The sequence below is a fragment of the Narcine bancroftii genome, chromosome 2 (assembly GCF_036971445.1).
Source record: "Narcine bancroftii isolate sNarBan1 chromosome 2, sNarBan1.hap1, whole genome shotgun sequence".
Taxonomy (NCBI): domain Eukaryota; kingdom Metazoa; phylum Chordata; class Chondrichthyes; order Torpediniformes; family Narcinidae; genus Narcine; species Narcine bancroftii.
The window spans coordinates 282,577,278-282,598,072 of NC_091470.1; the positions used below are offsets into that span (position 1 = coordinate 282,577,278).

A 20,795-nucleotide genomic window follows, 5' to 3' on the forward strand; every position below is an offset into this window, starting at 1 on the left:
CTCTCTTCAACAGTTCGGGTTTCACTAAGAATCTATCAATAGCTATTCATTCTTTATGAATACCAAACAACTCCTAATAGTAAAAGCAAATTAATTTTGTATAAAATTAAAATACTTGTGAAGTGTACTTGACATATTCAGATTTCTTTTATGATTTTGAGTGTAAGTTTCTAAACTTTCAGGATAGCATAAGAAGAAATGTTGAAGATATTTTGGTGAAATTTATGACTAATAGCTCCTTTAATATTTTATTTTCAAAGATTTTGGCTGATCAAGTTAGGAGCACTTGTATTAATAATGGTTGGTACATTTTATATCCCTGAAGGATACTTCAGCCGGGGTAAGTGCTTAAATAACTGTCTAGAGCATTTAATAATGTTTAAAATATCCTCAATTTACAACCTTTGCAAGTTACGTCCATCTGCACATATTTTTTAAACAATACTGTACCTATGCTGAGATTCTTCATTAAAGGTTCATATTTTAAAAAAAATGTGAAAAATTGTTTTAATACATCATTAAGACATGCAAATCTGTCTTAGGACCAATCCAAGTTATGATCTATCCTTGGGCCCCAATTACGGTCTTAAGTTGAAGACTACCTGTATATCATCCAAGGGAACGTGCAATAACATGAAAATCTCATCCCCAAATTTCTTATAGCTTGGGAATCATAAACTATGGAAAATAGTATGAAGGACAAAAAACAAAGTTCTATCAAAGACAATGCTATTTTAATTTCAGAATTCTTGATATGATAATACGAAGAACAAATGGTAACTTCCATTATTAGAGCTAACTTAAACAAGTTACATGGTTTATTTTTTTTCTATTCAGAATTCTTGTACTCTACCAACATTATAACCTTTTCGGAAATGGGTCATTGGTTGCCCTGGGCAGATTAGATAATGTTAAATTGATTAAAAAGGAAATGTAACCTATTCTTCTTACATTTCCTGATACACTTTTGAACTAAGTGCTTAATTGAATATCCTAGTGCCATTAGCAAGAGAATAAAATTCAATTAGTGGCTTATGGTATTCACATTTTAACTTAAGTACAGTACATGATATTGATATAAGAATTTTTTTTAGTCGTTTCTCATTATTTATTCTCATATTTTAAATATATAAGTTGATCTTTTGTGACTTTACAGTGTCTCTCAGACACATCAAAACTGCCTGTATTTGTCAATTATAGATGATATATTAAAGTGTTGTAATCTCAAGGACCAAGAAATTTGAGTATTTTCAGTTATTGGTCAAATTGCATGAAAGATAACTTATAAGCCCTTTTCTTGAAAAAGATGTTCAAACTCACATTTTGACAAACCACAATGAATATGTTTTTCTCAAATAAAAATGCTGCCTGAACTATTGATAATTTTCACATTCTGTTTTATTACAGAGAATGTATGTCTGATTTGAGAAAGATAGCTCTGATAGGAGAAGGAGGGTAAGGGGCTGGAGAGTCAGAGGGATGAGGGAAGCAAGAGAACAGGGTGAGGGGATTAAACGAGGGGTATCTTTGTCAGACCTCTGCCTACTCCCCATAATCTCAACTCCTTTCTCTTCTTTGCCTTCTGTATTCATCTATCACCTGCTTGCCTGTGCTCCTTCCCCTTTCCCTCCCTTCCACTTTCTAATTCAGCTATTTACCTGATTTTTGGCACAACTAAAGAAGGGCTCAGGCCTGAAATGTTGACTGTCTTTTGCTTTCCACGATGCTGTGAGACCTGGGAGTTTTTCCAGTATTGCACTAGACCCTGGTATCTGCAGACTTCTTGTTTACCTACATTTTTGAAAGATCACGATTTTTTTTGGCTGTACTTCCACTCCCGGCATAAAAGAAGAGACTGAAGACCACAGCACCAGTGGTGAAGATATAGTTGAGGGAGGTGGAAGGGTGTCTGCAGGACTGCTTTGAATTGATGGAGTGGAACATATTCAAGAACAACTATAGACTTGAATGAATGTGCAACAGGTGGCACTGACTTCATCAAGGCCTGCATGCATGAGTGTGTACCCACGGGCAAATACCGGGTGTTCCCCAACCAGAAGCCCTGGATGAATCAGAGAATCCGGAACCTGCTGAGGGTGAGAACAATGGTGTTTAAGGCTGGGGATCAAGATCTTTACAAGAAGTTCAGGTACAACCTGCACAAGGCCATCTCTGAAGCAAAGTGGCAATTCCGGAGGAAGCTAGAAATAGAGACAGATACATATCAGCTATAGCAGAGAGTGCAGGCCATTACAGTCTACAAAGGGAAGGTGAACATTATAGATGGCTGTGGTACTTCACTACTCAATGAGCTGAACACCTTTTATGGCCACTTTGTGAAGAACCAAACAGTGCCTACTAGAATCACTGAAAAGGCTGAGGACCCTGTGATATCTGTCTCTGAGGGTGATATCAGAACATCATTCAAGAGGGTGAACCCTTGCAAGGCATCAAGTCCTGACAGCATATCTGGCAGGGTACAAAATATCTGCGCCAACCAACTAGCTGAGTGTTCATGGACATTTTCAACCTCTCATTGTGTCAGAGGTTCCCATCAACTTCAAAAGGGTATCAATCATTCGGGTACCCAAGAAGAGTAATGCGAGCTGCCTTAACGACTACTGCCCAGTAGTACTAACTTCTACTATGATTAAATGCTTTGTGAGGTTGGCCATGGGCAGAATTAACATGTACCTAAGCAAAGATCTGGACCCACTGCAATTCTCCTGTCATCACAATCTCTCCATAGCAGATGCAATATCACTGGGTCTCCAATCAGCTCTAGATCACCTCAAAAATAGTAATTTGTACATACAGCTGCTCTTCATAAACTATAGCTTGGCCTTCAGTGCCATTATTCCCTCAGTGCTGGTCAAGAAGCTACAAATTCTAGACCTCTATATCTCCCTCTGCAACTAGGTCTTTGATTTTCTCATTGGAAGATCACTGTCAGTATGAATTGGAAACAACATCTCCTCCTCTCTAATCATCACACAGGTGTACCCCAAGGATGTGTGCTTAGCCCACTGCTCTACTTGTTATACACCCACAACTGTATGGCCAGGCACAATTCCAATGCCATCTACAGATTTGCCGATGACACCACAGTTGTCGGCAGAATCACAAATGGTAATGAAGAAGTGTACAGGAGGAAGATAGATCAGCTTGTTGAATGATGTAACAACAATAACCTTGCGCTCAATATCATCAAAACTAAGGAGATGATTGTGGACTTCAGGAGGAAGTCAGGGGAACATGACCCAGTCCTCATCAAGGGCTCAGTAGTGGACATGATCAAGAACTTCAAATTCCTGGGTGTCAACATCTGTTCTGGAGCCTCCATGTTGATGCAATCACAAAGAAGGCTTACCAGCGGCTATGCTTTGTGAGGTGTCTGTGGAGATTTGGTATGTCACCAAAGACTCATAAACTTTTACAGGTGTACTGTGGAGAACATTCTGGCTGGTTGCATCACTGCTTTGCATGGAGGTGCTAACTCTCAAGTCAAGAATAAACTCCAGAGTGTTGTTAAGTTGGCCTGTGACATCACAGGCACCAGACTTCACTCCATCGAGGACATCTACGTGAGGTGGTGTCTTAAAAAAGTAGCCGCTATCCTCAAAGACCCAATGATACAGTTAAAAGTGGGGCTTTCTAACTTGTTTATTGTAAGTGTAGTGCCTTGATTAAACTTGTTAATGCAGATCATCCCATTAATTTTCAATTATTTTTTGCTTATGTTGTTGGAAAGAATGTGGGATGGTTGTGAAGGCCATGAACGATGTTGGACTATTTGATCACTTGAAGCTAAGACAGAAACAAAGCTTTAAAATGCTGTGACATTTGAACTGTAGACTATGCAAAAGCAACAACTAAGAGATTAGGGGTGCTTTCATATCATTGCTGGCTGGACAATCCAGTATATTTTATAGGATGAAGACAAGATTATGGAAAATAATTGATCAGAATGAGAGGAAGAATGGTATTCTTCACAATTTACCTTGTTTCTCTTCCAAATTTAGTATGGATTATCAGTAAAAATCTGATTTTTCTTTTAGTTGTGAAATGAAAATGAGCATTTGAGAGGGATAAATAAAGGCTAACTCCTTGATTTTGGACTCCTGCCATCTTCTCTCTTTAATCGCTCCGTAACTAGTTTGATTGATACTCTTCTTCCAGGATGCAATAGATTGCGAAGAGACTCAAAAATCTACCGCCTCATAGCCACTGGCACAAAAGGTCAAGGCCTTCCTGTAGAAAAATTGCAGATTAACTTTACACCTGATTAATCGAGGATCACATCTTGAAGATGGAGACCAGAGTTGATCCAGTAAAACTGGATGATATTGGGATCAATTTGCTGTGTATGAGCCATAGCGGTGAAATCGATTGCAGTAGTTGCATGTAAGGCATCAGCCACAGCATTCACTTTTCCTTGGATGTGCCCTATGTCCAATGAAGATTGTAGTATGAAGTTCAAGTGCTGAATCTCGCTGGGCAAGTAGAGATGTATGCTTTTACTTGTAGTATGCATAAGAGGCTGGTAGTCTGTTTAAATGGTGAAAGGACGACCTTCTAATTAAAAAAAAAGTGTTTCACTGCAAGGTAGATGGCCAAGAGTTCTCGACCAAATGTACCATACTTTGCCTGAGTCAGTGATAGCTTGGCTGAAAAAAACACGAGAGGTTCCAATTGCCCATGGATTCATTCTATCTCTGCTCTCATAGCACAGACAGATGCATGTGGTAAGAGAGAGCAAGGCATTGGGCTTTTGATGTCTAAGCATTGTGACATTCACAAGCACAGCCTTCACATTGTTGACAGCATCATCTCTCAAAGTTAATGGTCTTCTGGACACGGATGTATCGGATCCTTTTATTAGTTCAGTAAGGGGTAATAGAAATGCTGCAGGAAGAATCTACGATTAAAAATTCATCATGCCTAAAAATATGTTGCACTGGCCTAACTTAACAGGTGTAGGAAATCTCGAATCTCTTGTACTTTCAATTCATTGGGCATAATACCATATTGTGAAATGCCATGTCTCAAAAATATAAGATTAGCAGTGCCAAAACAAATTTACTGGGATTGATCACAATGCCAAACTCAAGCCTCTGAAATAATCAGATAAGGCAATGCTGGTGCCACTCTTCATCCACATTTGTGACCAGAATATCGTCAATGTAAATAAGCATAAAATCGAGGATGGCAAGTATATGGTCCATAAACCACTGGAATGTTTGAGCTGCTTTCCATATACAGAATGGCATTTGAGGAAGCTCAGAGATAATTACTGCTGTCTTTGCAAAATCAGAAGGCTCAACTGGAATCTAATAGTAAGCATGTAGTAGATCTATTTTTGACATGGAGGTTTGCTAAAAAGTCTTATAAATTGGGGAGTTTGTATTGGTCAGGAACTGTGGAATTATTACTTTTTAAAAATATTTTATTTAGCAATTTTTAAACTACAACTGTAAATACATTTCTTTCAATAGAAAGCTTCAAAAGTTATATATGTGGTAGCAAAATCTTCCTGAAACCCTGAAAAAAATATAAAACAAAGAAACAGAAATAGAAGAAAGAAAAGCTGGAGAATGTCAAAAGAATAAACTATTTAACATAACATTTTTAACAATGTAATGATGCTGGAGGTTACCAAGAGAAGAGGATTTCAGATAGTCTGTTAAACATTCATACCCACATTTTGCAATATAGTTGTCATATTTTCAAAAAATATCTGATATTTATTTTGTAAATTATATGCAATCTTCTCAAGTGAAATACAGCTATAAAGTTCTGCATGCCATCTCTCCATCCACAAATCTGTATCTGATTTCTCAGTAATAGCTATACACTTCCTAGAAACTGCTAAACCAATTTGTACTAATTCAATTTGATACATAATTAATTTTAATTTAGTTCTTATAGCCATAATATTACCCAACAAAAATGGCATCAGATTCTATGGGAACCTGACCTCTGTTATTTGTTCCAAAAAATTTCTGACTTCCAACCAGAAATATTTAACTATAGGACACTTCCAAGTTGAATGCAGAAATGATCCAACTTCTTGACCATATAACCATTTACGGAGCGGAAGCAGGCCATATTGGCCTTTCAAGTCCACACCGGTTCACTTCTTTTTTTCTTTCTTCTTCTTTTTCTAAGTATTTTCTGTATTTATTTCTAAAACATAAATCTGATAGTATTAGGTTCTTTTTCATTTTTGAGGAGTTAAGTATAACTGATGCAAAAAAAAATTGAACCAACCTATATCTAACATTAATAACCTTTGTCATATATGTCTACATAGTTCCATCTAATCTTTTTCATTCATTTGTCTATTCAATTCAACATCCCATCTTAATCTCAATTTATGTACCCCTATTTTAGGGGCTTTCTTTTGAAATAAATTATGCATTACAGAGATAAATTCACATTACTATTACAAATCAATAATTCCAATTCAATCTGAGTTGGTAATGTCAAACTAGGACCTATCTTATCAGTCAAAAAAGCCTTAATTTGATATTATTTGGCATATTAATTCTTCATTCATTCAAAAGTAATGAATTTTTCAGCTTGAAAACAATCTTCTATTCTCTCAACACCCATTTTCATCCAACTCTTCATAAATTGATTATCCATCGAAAATGGAATAAGTCTATTTTGACATAAAGGCATTTTTTGTGAAATTAAATCTTTTGCACCTATTTCATAATTAATTTTATCCCATAATTCAATCAATTGTTCCAAAACAGATGTATCTCTACTTTCCACCAATAATTTTGAATTCCACTTTGAAATTCTGTATATTAATTTTACCTACTTTACCAAGTTACTAAGCAGGAATCCTATTTACACCAAATAATGCATTAATAATCTCAATTGAGCTGCCTTATAATGTGGAAGTTGTAAACCTCCCAATTCAAACTTCCAAGTCACTTTAAAAAAAAAAAAAAATCCCTCGCCATTTTCCCTTTCCACAAAAACTTTCTAATACTTGTATTCAAATCTTTAAAAAAATTTTGTGCAAATGAAATAGAAATTGACTGGGAAAAAAATGTTGAACTCTAGGGAAAATATTCATCTTGATACAATTAACTCTACCTACTAAAGTTATAGGTAAATTAGTTCACCTATTCAAATCTTCGTTAATTTTATTAAGTAGTGGTAAATAATTCAATTTATATAAATTATTAAAATCATTATCAACTCTTTTATTGATAATTCTGGTTCTGTTAAGTATACTATGATGTCATCTGCAAATAGACTGATTTTGTATTCCTTCTCTTTTATTTTTATCCCTTTAATTTTATTTTCTGTTCTTATCAGTTCTACCAATGCTAAAGCGAACAGTGAGGGAGATAGTGGACATCCCTGCCAAGTTGACCTGCTTAATTTAAATTGGTTCGATATATATCCATTTACTGTCATTGGACCCTTATATAATGTTTTAATCCAATTAATATATGTCCCTGGTAGGTTGAACCCCTGAAATACTTTGAATAAATAATTCCATTCTACCCTGTCAAAGGCTTTCTCTGCATCTAAAGCAACAGCCACTGTTGACATCTTATTAATGAACTTACAGACATTGTCCGTTGTTCGTCTTTTCTTAATAAATCCAGTTTGATCTAGTTTTACTATTTTTGGTACACAGTTGGCCAAACTGTTTGCTAATAGTTTTGCTATTATCCTATAATCTGAGTTGAGTAGAGATATTGGTCTATACGATGCTAGTGTTAGTGGATCTTTCCCTGTCTTTGGTATTACTGTAAATATTGCTGTTTTACATGAATCTGGCAAGTTTTGTGTTTCTTCAATCTGATTCATTACTTCCAGGAGAGGAGGAATTAGTAACTCTTTAAATGTTTTATAAGTTTTCTCTTGTGTCTTGGTGTGAGCTTGCAGGCGCCTCAGATTGAAGAGACTGCCATCCGTGCGGTACCGGATGTAAACAGCGTCTTCATTGTTGGGGTCTTTCATGGCTTGGTTCAGCATCATGCTGAAGAAGATTGAAAAGAGGGTTGGTGCCAGAACACAGCCTTGCTTCACGCCATTGTTAATGGAGAAGGGTTCAGAGAGCTCATTGCTGTATCTGACCCGACCTTGTTGGTTTTCGTGCAGTTGGATAATCATGTTGAGGAACTTTGGGGGACATCCGATGCGCTCTAGTATTTGCCAAAGCCCTTTCCTGCTCACGGTAGTCCGTGAACTACTCTTTGCAGACGATGCCGCTTTAGTTGCCCATTCAGAGCCAGCTCTTCAGCGCTTGACGTCCTGCTTTGCGGAAACTGCCAAAATGTTTGGCCTGGAAGTCAGCCTGAAGAAAACTGAGGTCCTCCATCAGCCAGCTCCCCACCATGATTACCAGCCCCCCCACATCTCCATCGGGCACACAAAACTCAAAACGGTCAACCAGTTTACCTATCTCGGCTGCACCATTTCATCAGATGCAAGGATCGACAATGAGATAGACAACAGACTCGCCAAGGCAAATAGCGCCTTTGGAAGATTACACAAAAGAGTCTGGAAAAACAACCAACTGAAAAACCTCACAAAGATAAGCGTATACAGAGCCGTTGTCATACCCACACTCCTGTTCGGCTCCGAATCATGGGTCCTCTACCGGCACCACCTACGGCTCCTAGAACGCTTCCACCAGCGTTGTCTCCGCTCCATCCTCAACATCCATTGGAGCGCTTACATCCCTAACGTCGAAGTACTCGAGATGGCAGAGGTCGACAGCATCGAGTCCACGCTGCTGAAGATCCAGCTGCGCTGGATGGGTCACGTCTCCAGAATGGAGGACCATCGCCTTCCCAAGATCGTGTTATATGGCGAGCTCTCCACTGGCCACCGTGACAGAGGTGCACCAAAGAAAAGGTACAAGGACTGCCTAAAGAAATCTCTTGGTGCCTGCCACATTGACCACCGCCAGTGGGCTGATATCGCCTCAAACCGTGCATCTTGGCGCCTCACAGTTTGGCGGGCAGCAACCTCCTTTGAAGAAGACCGCAGAGCCTACCTCACTGACAAAAGGCAAAGGAGGAAAAACCCAACACCCATCCCCAACCAACCAATTTTCCCCTGCAACCGCTGCAATCGTGTCTGCCTGTCCCGCATCGGACTTGTCAGCCACAAACGAGTCTGCAGCTGACGTGGACTTTTTACCCCCTCCATAAATCTTCGTCCGCGAAGCCAAGCCAAAGAAGAAGAAATGTTTTATAGATTTCTATTGGGAGTCTGTCCTCCCCAGGCGTTTTATTGTTCGGTGGCTTTTTTAATATAATCTTGTATTTTCTCTATTTCAAATGGTTTTATCAAATTGTTTTGCTCCTCTTCTTGCAATTTCGGTAGTTTAATTTTAGCTAGAAACTCATCTATTTTGACTTCATTCCCTTCGTTCTCAGTTCGGTATAATTGCTCGTAGTATTCCTTAAAGTTTTCATTGATCTCTGTTGAGTTATATGTAATTTGTTTGTCCTTTTTCCTTGATGCCAATACCAGCTTGTTCTGTTTTAAGCTGCCAAGCTAGTATTTTGTACATTTTTTCTCCTAGCTCATAATACTTCTACTTTATTTTCATTATGTTCTTCTCCACGTTATACTTTTGTAGTATTTCGTATTTTATTTTTTTGTCTGCCAATTCTCTTCTTTTTGTTGTATCTTCCCTTGTTGCTAGTTCTTTTTCTGTACTTACTATTTCCCTTTCCAGCTGTTCGATTTCCCGATTGTAGTCTTTTTACATCTTAGTTACATAACTTATTATCTGCCATCTGATGAAGGCTTCCATTGCATCCCATTATATAAATTTGTCTTACATCCGATGCGCTCTAGTATTTGCCAAAGCCCTTTCCTGCTCACGGTGTCGAAGGCTTTGGTGAGGTCAACAAAGGTGATGTAGAGTCCTTTGTTTTGTTCTCTGCACTTTTCTTGGAGCTGTCTGAGGGCAAAGACCATGTCAGTAGTTCCTCTGTTTGTGCGAAAGCCACACTGTGATTCTGGCAAATACTAGAGCGCATCGGATGTCCCCCAAAGTTCCTCAACATGATTATCCAACTGCACGAAAACCAACAAGGTCGGGTCAGATACAGCAATGAGCTCTCTGAACCCTTCTCCATTAACAATGGCGTGAAGCAAGGCTGTGTTCTGGCACCAACCCTCTTTTCAATCTTCTTCAGCATGATGCTGAACCAAGCCATGAAAGACCCCAACAATGAAGACGCTGTTTACATCCGGTACCGCACGGATGGCAGTCTCTTCAATCTGAGGCGCCTGCAAGCTCACACCAAGACACAAGAGCAACTTGTCCGTGAACTACTCTTTGCAGACGATGCCGCTTTAGTTGCCCATTCAGAGCCAGCTCTTCAGCGCTTGACGTCCTGCTTTGCGGAAACTGCCAAAATGTTTGGCCTGGAAGTCAGCCTGAAGAAAACTGAGGTCCTCCATCAGCCAGCTCCCCACCATGACTACCAGCCCCCCCACATCTCCATCGGGCACACAAAACTCAAAACAGTCAACCAGTTTATCTATCTCGGATGCACCATTTCATCAGATGCAAGGATCGACAATGAGATAGACAACAGACTCGCCAAAGCAAATAGCGCCTTTGGAAGACTACACAAAAGAGTCTGGAAAAACAACCAACTGAAAAACCTCACAAAGATAAGCGTATACAGAGCCGTTGTCATACCCACACTCCTGTTCGGCTCCGAATCATGGGTCCTCTACCGGCACCACCTACGGCTCTTAGAACGCTTCCACCAGCGTTGTCTCCGCTCCATCCTCAACATCCATTGGAGCGCTTTCATCCCTAACGTCGAAGTACTCGAGATGGCAGTGGTCGACAGCATCGAGTCCACGCTGCTGAAGATCCAGCTGCGCTGGATGGGTCACATCTCCAGAATGGAGGACCATCGCCTTCCCAAGATCGTGTTATATGGCGAGCTCTCCACTGGCCACCGTGACAGAGGTGCACCAAAGAAAAGGTACAAGGACTGCCTAAAGAAATCTCTTGGTGCCTGCCACATTGACCACCGCCAGTGGGCTGATAACGCCTCAAACCGTGCATCTTGGCGCCTCACAGTTTGGCGGGCAGCAACCTCCTTTGAAGAAGACCGCAGAGCCCACCTCACTGACAAAAGGCAAAGGAGGAAAAACCCAACACCCAACCCCAACCAACCAATTTTCCCCTGCAACCGCTGCAACCGTGTCTGCCTGTCCCGCATCGGACTTGTCAGCCACAAACGAGCCTGCAGCTGACGTGGACTTTTTACCCCCTCCATAAATCATTAGGTGCATATATATTGACCAAATACCAGAGTTCTGAATATATCTGACAATTTATCATTACATATCTCCCTGCTGGATCTGTTATTTCCTCCTTTATTTTGATTGGTACATTTTTATTGGTTAATATAGCTACACCGCTGGCTTTTGAGTTATATGATGCTGCCGTTACGTGCCCTACCCAGTCTCTCCTCAATTTATTATGTTCCACTTCAGTTAGATGTGTTTCCTGCACAAATGCTATATCTATTTTTTCTTTTTTCAGTAAATTTAATAGCCTCTTCCTTTTGATTTGATTATGTATTCTGTTAATATTTATAGTCATATAGTTCAACATGGCCATCTCATACTCTGTTTACATGTCATTTCTGCTTCCTCACCACCACCTTTCCCCTTTTCCCCATTTTCATTTGTCAGTTTTCTTTTTTTGAACGCACTGTATAACAAGACTTCTAAAACATAAAATACTTCAACCACTCCCACATCTAAAATTCCCTTAACCTCAAGTGTCCCCCTCCTCTCTGAGTCGCTCCTTGTCCCTTGCCGAGCAACCACAACTCCCTCTCCATTTGGATTGCGAACCCGCTCGCAAGTGTCAACTGATTTCGCAGTGACTGTTATTCTCTCCCACCCAACCCCCTCCAGAAAAGACTTTTATCTTCACATTACAACAAAGCTCCCCCTCTTTTTCTCTTTTTAACCCCTCCTCTGTTTTTCCCCCCTTCTCCCTTACTTCCCTTTTCTTTCCTCCTTTAGTTCTTACTTATACATTATTTTTGCATCTTTACATGTAATTTGTTGTCGTTCTTTGTTCTTGTTACATCTCTTCATCTCTCTCTGTCTTGCAGGCATTCTGCAAATTCTTGTGCTTTCTCCGGATCCGAGAATAGTCTGTTTCGCACCCCCGGGGTAACTATTTTAAGAACTGCTGGTTGTCTTAATATAAATTTATAGCCTTTTTTGCATGGTATCGATTTTGTTGTGTTAAACTCCTTCCTCTTCTTTAGGAGCTCAAAACTTATGTCTGGGTTGAAATTTTTTTTTGACCTTTGAACTCCAGTGGTTTTTTGTCTTTAATTTTATTCATTGCCTTCTCCAATATATTTTCTCTTGTGTATCTCAGAAATTGTACTAAAACGGATCTTGGTTTTTGTTGTGACTGTGGTTTCGGGGCTAATGTTTTGTGTGCCCTTTCTATTTCCATTCCTTCCTGCATTTCTGGCATTCCCAGGACTTTTGGGATCCATTCTTTTATAAATTCTTTCATATCTTTGCCTTCTTCATCTTCCTTAAGGCCCACTATCTTTATATTTTTTCGCCTACTATCTTTGGCTTGGCTTCGCGGACGAAGATTTATGGAGGGGGTAAAACGTCCACGTCAGCTGCAGGCTCGTTTGTGGCTGACAAGTCTGATGCGGGACAGGCAGACACGATTGCAGCGGTTGCAGGGGAAAATTGGTTGGTTGGGGTTGGGTGTTGGGTTTTTCCTCCTTTGCCTTTTGTCAGTGAGGTGGGCTCTGCGGTCTTCTTCAAAGGAGGTTGCTGCCCGCCAAACTGTGAGGCGCCAAGATGCACGGTTTGAGGCGTTATCAGCCCACTGGCGGTGGTCAATGTGGCAGGCACCAAGAGATTTCTTTAGGCAGTCCTTGTACCTTTTCTTTGGTGCACCTCTGTCACGGTGGCCAGTGGAGAGCTCGCCATATAACACGATCTTGGGAAGTTTTAAAAAACTTCCATTATATCCATCTTCTGAGTTAACAACGCCTGTGTTTCTTTAACTTTTTTGTCACTTTCTTTCAATTTTCTTTTTAAGTCATTCACTTCCATTTCTACCGCCATTACCCGTTCTTCCACATTTTCTAATCCTTTTCCTACATCTGTTATGACCAGCTCTATTCTCATTTTTTCTTCTGTACTTTTCATTTTTCTAAATTCTAGTGTCAACCATTCTTTTAATGCTTTCATTTGTTCTTGAAAATTTTTAAAATCTATGTACTGTCCATTAATTTTACCTCCTATTCCTCTGTGCAGAGCTTGGTGTTCTTCTTCTTCTTCTTCTTCTGTGTCTGCTCTTGGGTTTGTGCCTTCTATTTCTCTTCCTTGTAGTCTCTTCTGACTTTCTTGTTGAGCTCCCTTTCTCAGTTTGTTGGGTATTTTTTTTTCATGGTTTCTTAATGTTGGTCCTCTTCTTCTGGGCTGGTTATCTGTTGTGTCTCTTGCTTCCGTTTTTCTTTCTCACCACTCCCTTTCCCATTGCTTTCTTTATCTTCCAGCTGGGAGCCCTGTCGGACATCTCTCAGCTGTTTGTGCTGATGAGTTTCACTCCACAGCTGGTCGCCCCTCCCATCGGTGTTCTCCTTGTTGTGCGCAGTTGCGCACCTGTTTGACTCAGTGAACCATTTTTGCAGTCCCGCGGTCAGTGGGTCGCGACCCTGTGTGGTCTTCACTAACCTCGGGGAGCAGGCTCCTCTTTCCATGGCGGGTCCCTGCTTTTTCGTGCAGATAAGACCTTCACCTTTCTCTTCCGGCATCTTTCCTTTTTTTTCCCCGTTTTTGGTTTTTCTTTCTTGGGTGCCATTTTCTCCACACCATTATCTTTTATTTGTTGTGTTTTATGTATCTGGGGCTTTGCTTTTTCTTCACTTTTTTTCTTCTTTTCTGGAGAGGGCTGGTATTCTCCTACCGGCCACTACTCCATCACGTGACTCCTCCATTATCAACTCTTAATACCTAAATATTTAAATTCAGTATCTGGCCATCTAAATTGAGTGGCCTTTTTACATTGAGTATAGTCACCCTTAACTAAGGGAAGATTTCACTTTTATTCCAATTAATCTTATACCCAGATACTTAACCATATTCTTCTAATCTTGTATGTAATTGGCACAACAAATTTATAGGGTTTGTCAAATAAACCAAAATGTCACCAGCAAACAAATTTATTTTATATTCTTCTTGATTAAACTTTATACCCTTAATCTTAAAACCTTGTCTTATTAATTGTGCTAAAGGATCTACTGACAAAATAAAGGAGCTGGATAAAGAACATCCTTGTCTACTTGGTCTAGTTAATTTAAAAGGAGTAGAAATTTGTCCATTAGTCACCACCCTTGCAGACAGATTTTTATATAAAGTTTTAACCCAATTAATAAATATTGGTCCAAAACCAAACTTTTCAAATACTTTATACAAAAAAAATCCATTCTAACCTATCAAAAGTCTTTTCTGCATCCAATGCTACTGCCACAGTTAAGTCACGCTTTTCTGAGCTAAATGAATTAAACTAATCAGTCTGGCAACATCAGCAGATTATTGGATTTAACAAACCCTGTTTGAGCCATGCGAATTTGGTAAATATTTAGCTAATCTGTTTGCTATAATTTTAGCAATAAATTTATAATCTGTATTCAATAATGATACAAGTCTATAAGATGAAGGTTTTAATGGATTTCAATCTTCTTTTGGTATAAATGTAATTATTGCATTTGAAAAAGATTCTGGTAAAGAATGGGATTCTGCTGCTTGCTACAACACCTCCATAAAAGGGGGATACTAAAAGGTTCTTAAATTTCTTTAAAAATTCTGGTGGAAAACCATCCTCCCCCAGTGCCTTACCTTACTAATTTCTCTTACCGTAAAGGGAGCATCCAAATCTCTTTTATCACAATAATTCAAATTAGATAAATTTATTTGAGATAAAACATTCTCATTTTTGTCTCCTCACAAGTGGACTAAGATCTATATAAATTAAAATAAAAATCTTTAAATGAATCATTAGTTTATTGAGGTTTATAAGTAATCTTCTTAGAGCTCTTTTTAATCTTCTTAGAGCATTCTAGAAGTTTGTTCTTTTTTCAACTGCCAAGCTAGAACTTTGAGGTAGAATTATAATCACCACAAGGCTGCCAAAGCTCAGGAGATTGTTTTGGAACCATATGCAACGGTGAAGCCCAGCAGCTGTCAGAACTGCAGACTACACTCAACCCTGTTTACAAAAATTGCCTTCGCTAGGATCTGTTCCAATTAGCCAGGACCACCTCCTTAACATTTGTGATGGTTTCCTAATGCCTAGGCTGACATCAGCTAGTAATTGGGTAATACAAGTCTCCCTTGATGGGTGAGTACGCTGCAGAATAGCTACCTTAAGTATGTCGTATGGGAGATTAGTATCCAGATCCACTAAGACATCCTCCATTTCACAAGCAATCTACGCTGGAAGATGCTTCACAAGTAAATGTACTTCATCTTCTGACTCATCACACTGAAGGCAGAGAAGCACACCCGCACATGCACGTTATTACCCTTGCGCGTCTCATTGCTTATGTCATCAGTGGCAGCCAGCACTGCTCCCAGTGAAGTTAAGTACATGACCGTGACAATAGTAACCAGATTGATGCTAGTTTGAAACAACATTCCAAATGAAATATCTAATTAGATCCCTTCCAGTTGAGTACTTTAGAGATTCTTCAGAGCTGTCCAGGATCTGTAATCTGAATGGATTCTGAAGGGCCTTGTCATGAGTGGATGTGGTTTAACAACCAGAAGCCAGCTTTAACTTGTTGCTGTAGAGAGGGCTACAAATGAATGAACTCATTATAACTATATATAGCATTCAAGAAACTTATTTTAAAAACTTAATTATTACTTCAAGGCTAATATTGCGGGCCCAGAGGACCCCAAAACCCAGCAGCAATGGAAATTCATCAAGACAAATGGTTACTTAAACAAATGTTGCTTTTAATTATCTTTAACATGAAAACAGGATTTAACTTAACAACTTAACTTAACCTCCTTCTAATTCTAAGTTCTCATGTATGTAATGTGTGTGTAAGTTCAGAAAACTTCTTTGATTCACAGTCCAACCTCACTTCTCTCTCCTCAAAGTTCACTGGTAATAAGCAATTCTTATACTATGCACAGAATTTAACATTTATGAATTTCTCTAGGCTTTGGTGCTTGAAAGGTAAATGATAACCATTCAGTTAGGTTCTTGTCAGTTTTCAGTGAGAGATTTATTGCTCGTTGGACGCCCACAACTGATTCCTTCTGATCAGCCATGTCAGTGTCTTGCCAAAGAAACTTGGCCTATCAGGGTTTTCCAGATGATAGCCTCTTTCTTTCAGATCACCACAGAGTTCCTTTACTGTTTCCCTTGTCTCAGGTGAAACATTATACAGCCGGCCATCTCCTCTTGTACGGACCCCAAGGGCTTTGACCAGGCTGAACTAAGAACTCACAACCCATCTTCAAAATGGGGTTTTACCATAAGCTTGCCAGCTTGTCCTGTTCCAGTCCCAGCTGCTGCTGCTGAACTGTAGAACTAAATTCTCTCTCTCACTCAGAGAAAACTACATGACCCTCTTAGAACAGCATTCAGAGAGACTGCAGCACCAGGCCCAATCTTCTGAGCCTGTTCATCTGTTGCTTTCCAAAACAATAATCCATTACTCCCCAGCATGTCCAATTGACACCTACTTGTGAAGTCCTTCTCGGCATTCTTCAAAGTTTTTGCAAAAGCACTCGGAGCCTGGACTGTCTGGCTTGAGCAGAGCTCTGTCATTTTAAATGAGATCTGTGTTGTGAAGTGTTTGTTTGGGACCTACACTAAAAAAAAATCCCACAATTTATCTCCTTTAAAACATATCTATACACAATATAAAATATTACATAATCTGTTACACTATTCTTTAAGGTTGTTGTGAAACATGAAAATCTGAGCAGGCTCGAAACGTTATATATCTTTACATCCTATGGATGCTGTATGACCTGCTGAGTTTCTGCAGCATTTTTGTATTTCTTTCAGGTTGTTGATAGTCCTCCAGTCTGCAATCCTATTTTCAGGGCAATTTGAATAAAACAGTCATGTCTGATGGGGCCAGTTAATTTCAGAATCAGAATTTATTGTCATGAACATGTCACAACGTTCATTGTTTTTGCAGCAGTATTACAGTGTAAACATTCAGATAAACTACCTTACAACAATAAATAAAATTTGTGCACGAAAAGTCAAAGTAAGGCAGTGTCTTTGGTTCATTGATCATTCAGGATCTAATGGCAGCAGGGAAGAAGCTGTCCTTGTGCTGCTGAGTGTTCGTCTAGGCTCCTGTACCTTTTTCCCCATGGTAGCAGAGTGAAGAGGACGTGGTCTAGGTGTTGGGGATCCTTGAGGATAGAGGGTGTGTTTTTTTAAGTCGTCGATTCTTGTAGATGTCCTCGATGGAGTGAAATCTGGTGCCCGTGATGTTGCAGGTCAAGTTAACAACCCTCTGGTGTTCTTTCTTGACTTGAGTGTTGGCTGTAGTTCATCTTTAGATGAACCTCTCTCCTCTACATTCAAAATGAAAACCAAAATTAAATGCTGACAATGAGGATGGGATTCTGTGAAGTCTCAGAGCAAGACTTTGTGTTTGAGAAGCTCAAAAGGAAAATCTGAAGATGGATTGCAGCTAAATTGAGTATTGTAATTGCAAGTTCAAATGGAGTTTGTGGAAAGTTGAAGACCCAGCAGTCTAGATATACTGTATAGGGAAGGTTAAATAGTTATGATAAAATAAGAGAAACGTTCAGTATATTTTGAGTTGATGAAACCATGTTTTATCAATGCTAACTATATGATAGACGAGTGAAAGTTAATAATAAATGAGTGGAGTGAACTCAGCTGATGGTGTGAAGTCTCAGGGTATAAGAAGTTAGAACTTGTGAGTTTGGGAACCTCACAAGAGTGATGAGAACTTGGATAAGAAATATGATAATAATAGAAAGGTCAGATTGGGAAGGGGATGAAGAATTAATGACAGGCAACTGAAACTCATGGTCACCCTCGTGAATTGAATGGCGATGTTCTGCATAGTAATCATCCAATCACCATTTGCTTTTACCACTGTAGATAAAACTGCACATTAAGAACTGAATTCAATATGTTTAAATTGGAGGAGGTGCAAATGCATTGCTACTTCATCTGGCAGAAATATTTGGACTGGTGGATAGTGGAGAGGAAGGAGTTAAAAGGTTAAGTCTTTCATCTCCTGCAGTTGCATGGGAAGATGACATGAGGTGGGAGTGGTTGTAATATGTTTTTGATACATTGGTAAGCCTTACTTCAATTGGGTCTGTAATTTCAAAGTGCGAGGTATTTTTGATGTCCAAGGTTCTGTCCTTAAGTCTCCTCACCTTTACTCATCTGCTATGTGAACAAATGCCCAGGGCATCCACTTTGATGCCGACCTTTGTGGTAGCAATAATAATACCTTTATTTAATGTCATTTGTGGTGCCATAAGTAGTTGAAGAGTCAAGAAGATGGGGAATAATGGCTTAGTAGATGCCACATATATCCTCAAGCTCTTGAGTTGATTGCGAAGAAGATTTCTACTGGCCAGTATGGATGTGATGGGCTTTTATGTCCCATTTCTATGCTGCATGACTCTTGGAGCCAAATATAGCCACAAGAATCTAAATGGGACAAATAAATCAGAATATTTCTGGGGCACATTTTGTGTGTGCGTGTGCGCATACATGGAGGAAAGTGTTGCATCATTTCATTGCACAAAGATGATTCTAGATTGGTACAAAATGCGCAGTGAAATGGATGTGACGGCAGTAAAATTGCACAATTGCATTTACATCATTGGTACGTTCAGCCTCTTAAATAACTAATTTATTTTTCTCTTTCAAATGAATGGATGCAACAGTAAAAATATCATTTTAATTTCATAATTACTCTGAAGTCCAGTAATCAGTTACCCCTCATTGTGAAAATCTAAAAGATTAGGTAAAATGTAAAGGCAGGAAATTCTAAATCACAGCATAAGCACTTATAAATGAGTAATGGCCTTATTTTGAAAATTCATCAATAATAGAAATAAAATGAGTTGTCATTTATAGTTTTATATCTTTACAGTGTGATTTTAGTTATAATTTCCTCTTTAGTGTCATTTGGAATTGGTTCTGCTGGTGCTTTTTGTTTCATCCTCACACAACTGGTACTGTTGGTTGACTTTGGCAATGCTTGGAATGAATCTTGGCTGAAAAAATCAGAAGAGGGTGGATCGCAATGTTGGTATTTTGGTAAGAGTCCTCGCTTATTTATAATTGATGAAAAATTGTGATTAATGACATTTTTTTAAATTGTTAATTGATTAAAATGTAAATAGAAATAGGTTTAACTGCAGAATAGGTACCTCGCTGAATTATCAATTTATTCATTTTCATCACAGTAAGGTCCTCAGAAATTCACAGCTGGCACAAATCTTGGTTGAATGTTACCAATGTATCCAGTTTTCCATGGATTAGCATGTTAAAAATATATTTTCCCAAGTTCAGGTCACATAAAATATCTTTTGGCATAATTTAGATGAGGTCACAAAAATTTGCATAATGTTCCTGCATTTGATTTTCTTCAATCTGTATCAGAAGCATTTAACAAAATATTTTTTTCATTTTTAACATAAATTCTTTAATCAGTTTGACTAAAATCACAAGTTATTGGCTGTAAAATTCTGTATGATGTCCTGGGAATATTCAAAGGGCCTGTATATGGCGATGAAAGTGTCGTGGTTCTAATACTAGTTGATTAATCCAGAAAATTTGCCTGTATCTCACCACAGTAAACTGAGGAAAGGAATTTCTCCATCTTTATTTGGTGTTGCTTATCTATGATTCGAGAGTTACAGCAATGTGACTGATTCTTAATTGCTCTCTGAAATTTTCCCACAAGGCCCCACATTTCAAGGAACATGTATTCCAGCCTTGGCACCAACATCTGGTTTCTGGAAAGGAATAAAAGACTATTAAAAATGCATGTTCTTTCCTTGAACATTCTCACAGGACCAAACATGTGTAATTACTAATACTGAATTAGGATGTAAAGAGATACTGATGATTAAAGGAGAGTGTCAGAATTAGAGGACAAACTTCCAAAAGGCAAAAGTCTGCAGGAAGAAAAGGATCATCCATTTCAGGACATGACTATCCTGTTGAATGACACTTGAAGAAGAGGTTATGATGTATGAAATGGTTATAATCATTCACCATGGCATAGTAACATGCCCACTCTGTAACATGTCCATTAGGAAGTTGGTTGTGTTACATTATATACATAAGCTGTGCAATTTTTCTTCTACATTGTGGTTACATAATTACCTTCAGATGAAAATTGACAGAACTTTATATCTGGTTGTCCAAGCATTCACCTGATTTCAAGAATGCAGTGGCTAAAAATGAATCTAAAAATAGAAAATCTATAAATAATCAGCGTCAGGAAGTGTCCATGAGGAAAATAATTTTCTTTTTTTTTGTTTATGACCATAATCAGAGCTAGAAAAAAAATAGATTGCAAGTGCATTAAAGTCTCAGAAATGTAAATGGAGCTGGATGGGTGGGGAAGAGAATGGATAGGATGGAGATCAAGGGGATAAATGGTGATGATGCTGGCTGAGAGGATGGTCAAGGCTTGTTAATTTTGTTGATTTGTCTGGAGGAGGTGTAACTAGGAAATGAGTGA

The 20,795-nt window shown here is 38.8% G+C and overlaps 1 protein-coding gene across 1 annotated transcript in view; it reads left to right on the plus strand.

Moving 5' to 3' along the window:
• LOC138755349 (serine incorporator 1-like) overlaps nucleotides 1-20,795 on the plus strand; it is a 217,079-nt gene that overhangs the window by 152,382 nt on the left and 43,902 nt on the right. The window contains exons 4-5 of the mRNA XM_069921160.1: nucleotides 261-340; nucleotides 19,223-19,360. Coding sequence (XP_069777261.1) covers nucleotides 261-340; nucleotides 19,223-19,360 — 218 coding nt within the window. The remainder of the gene's footprint in view (nucleotides 1-260; nucleotides 341-19,222; nucleotides 19,361-20,795) is intronic.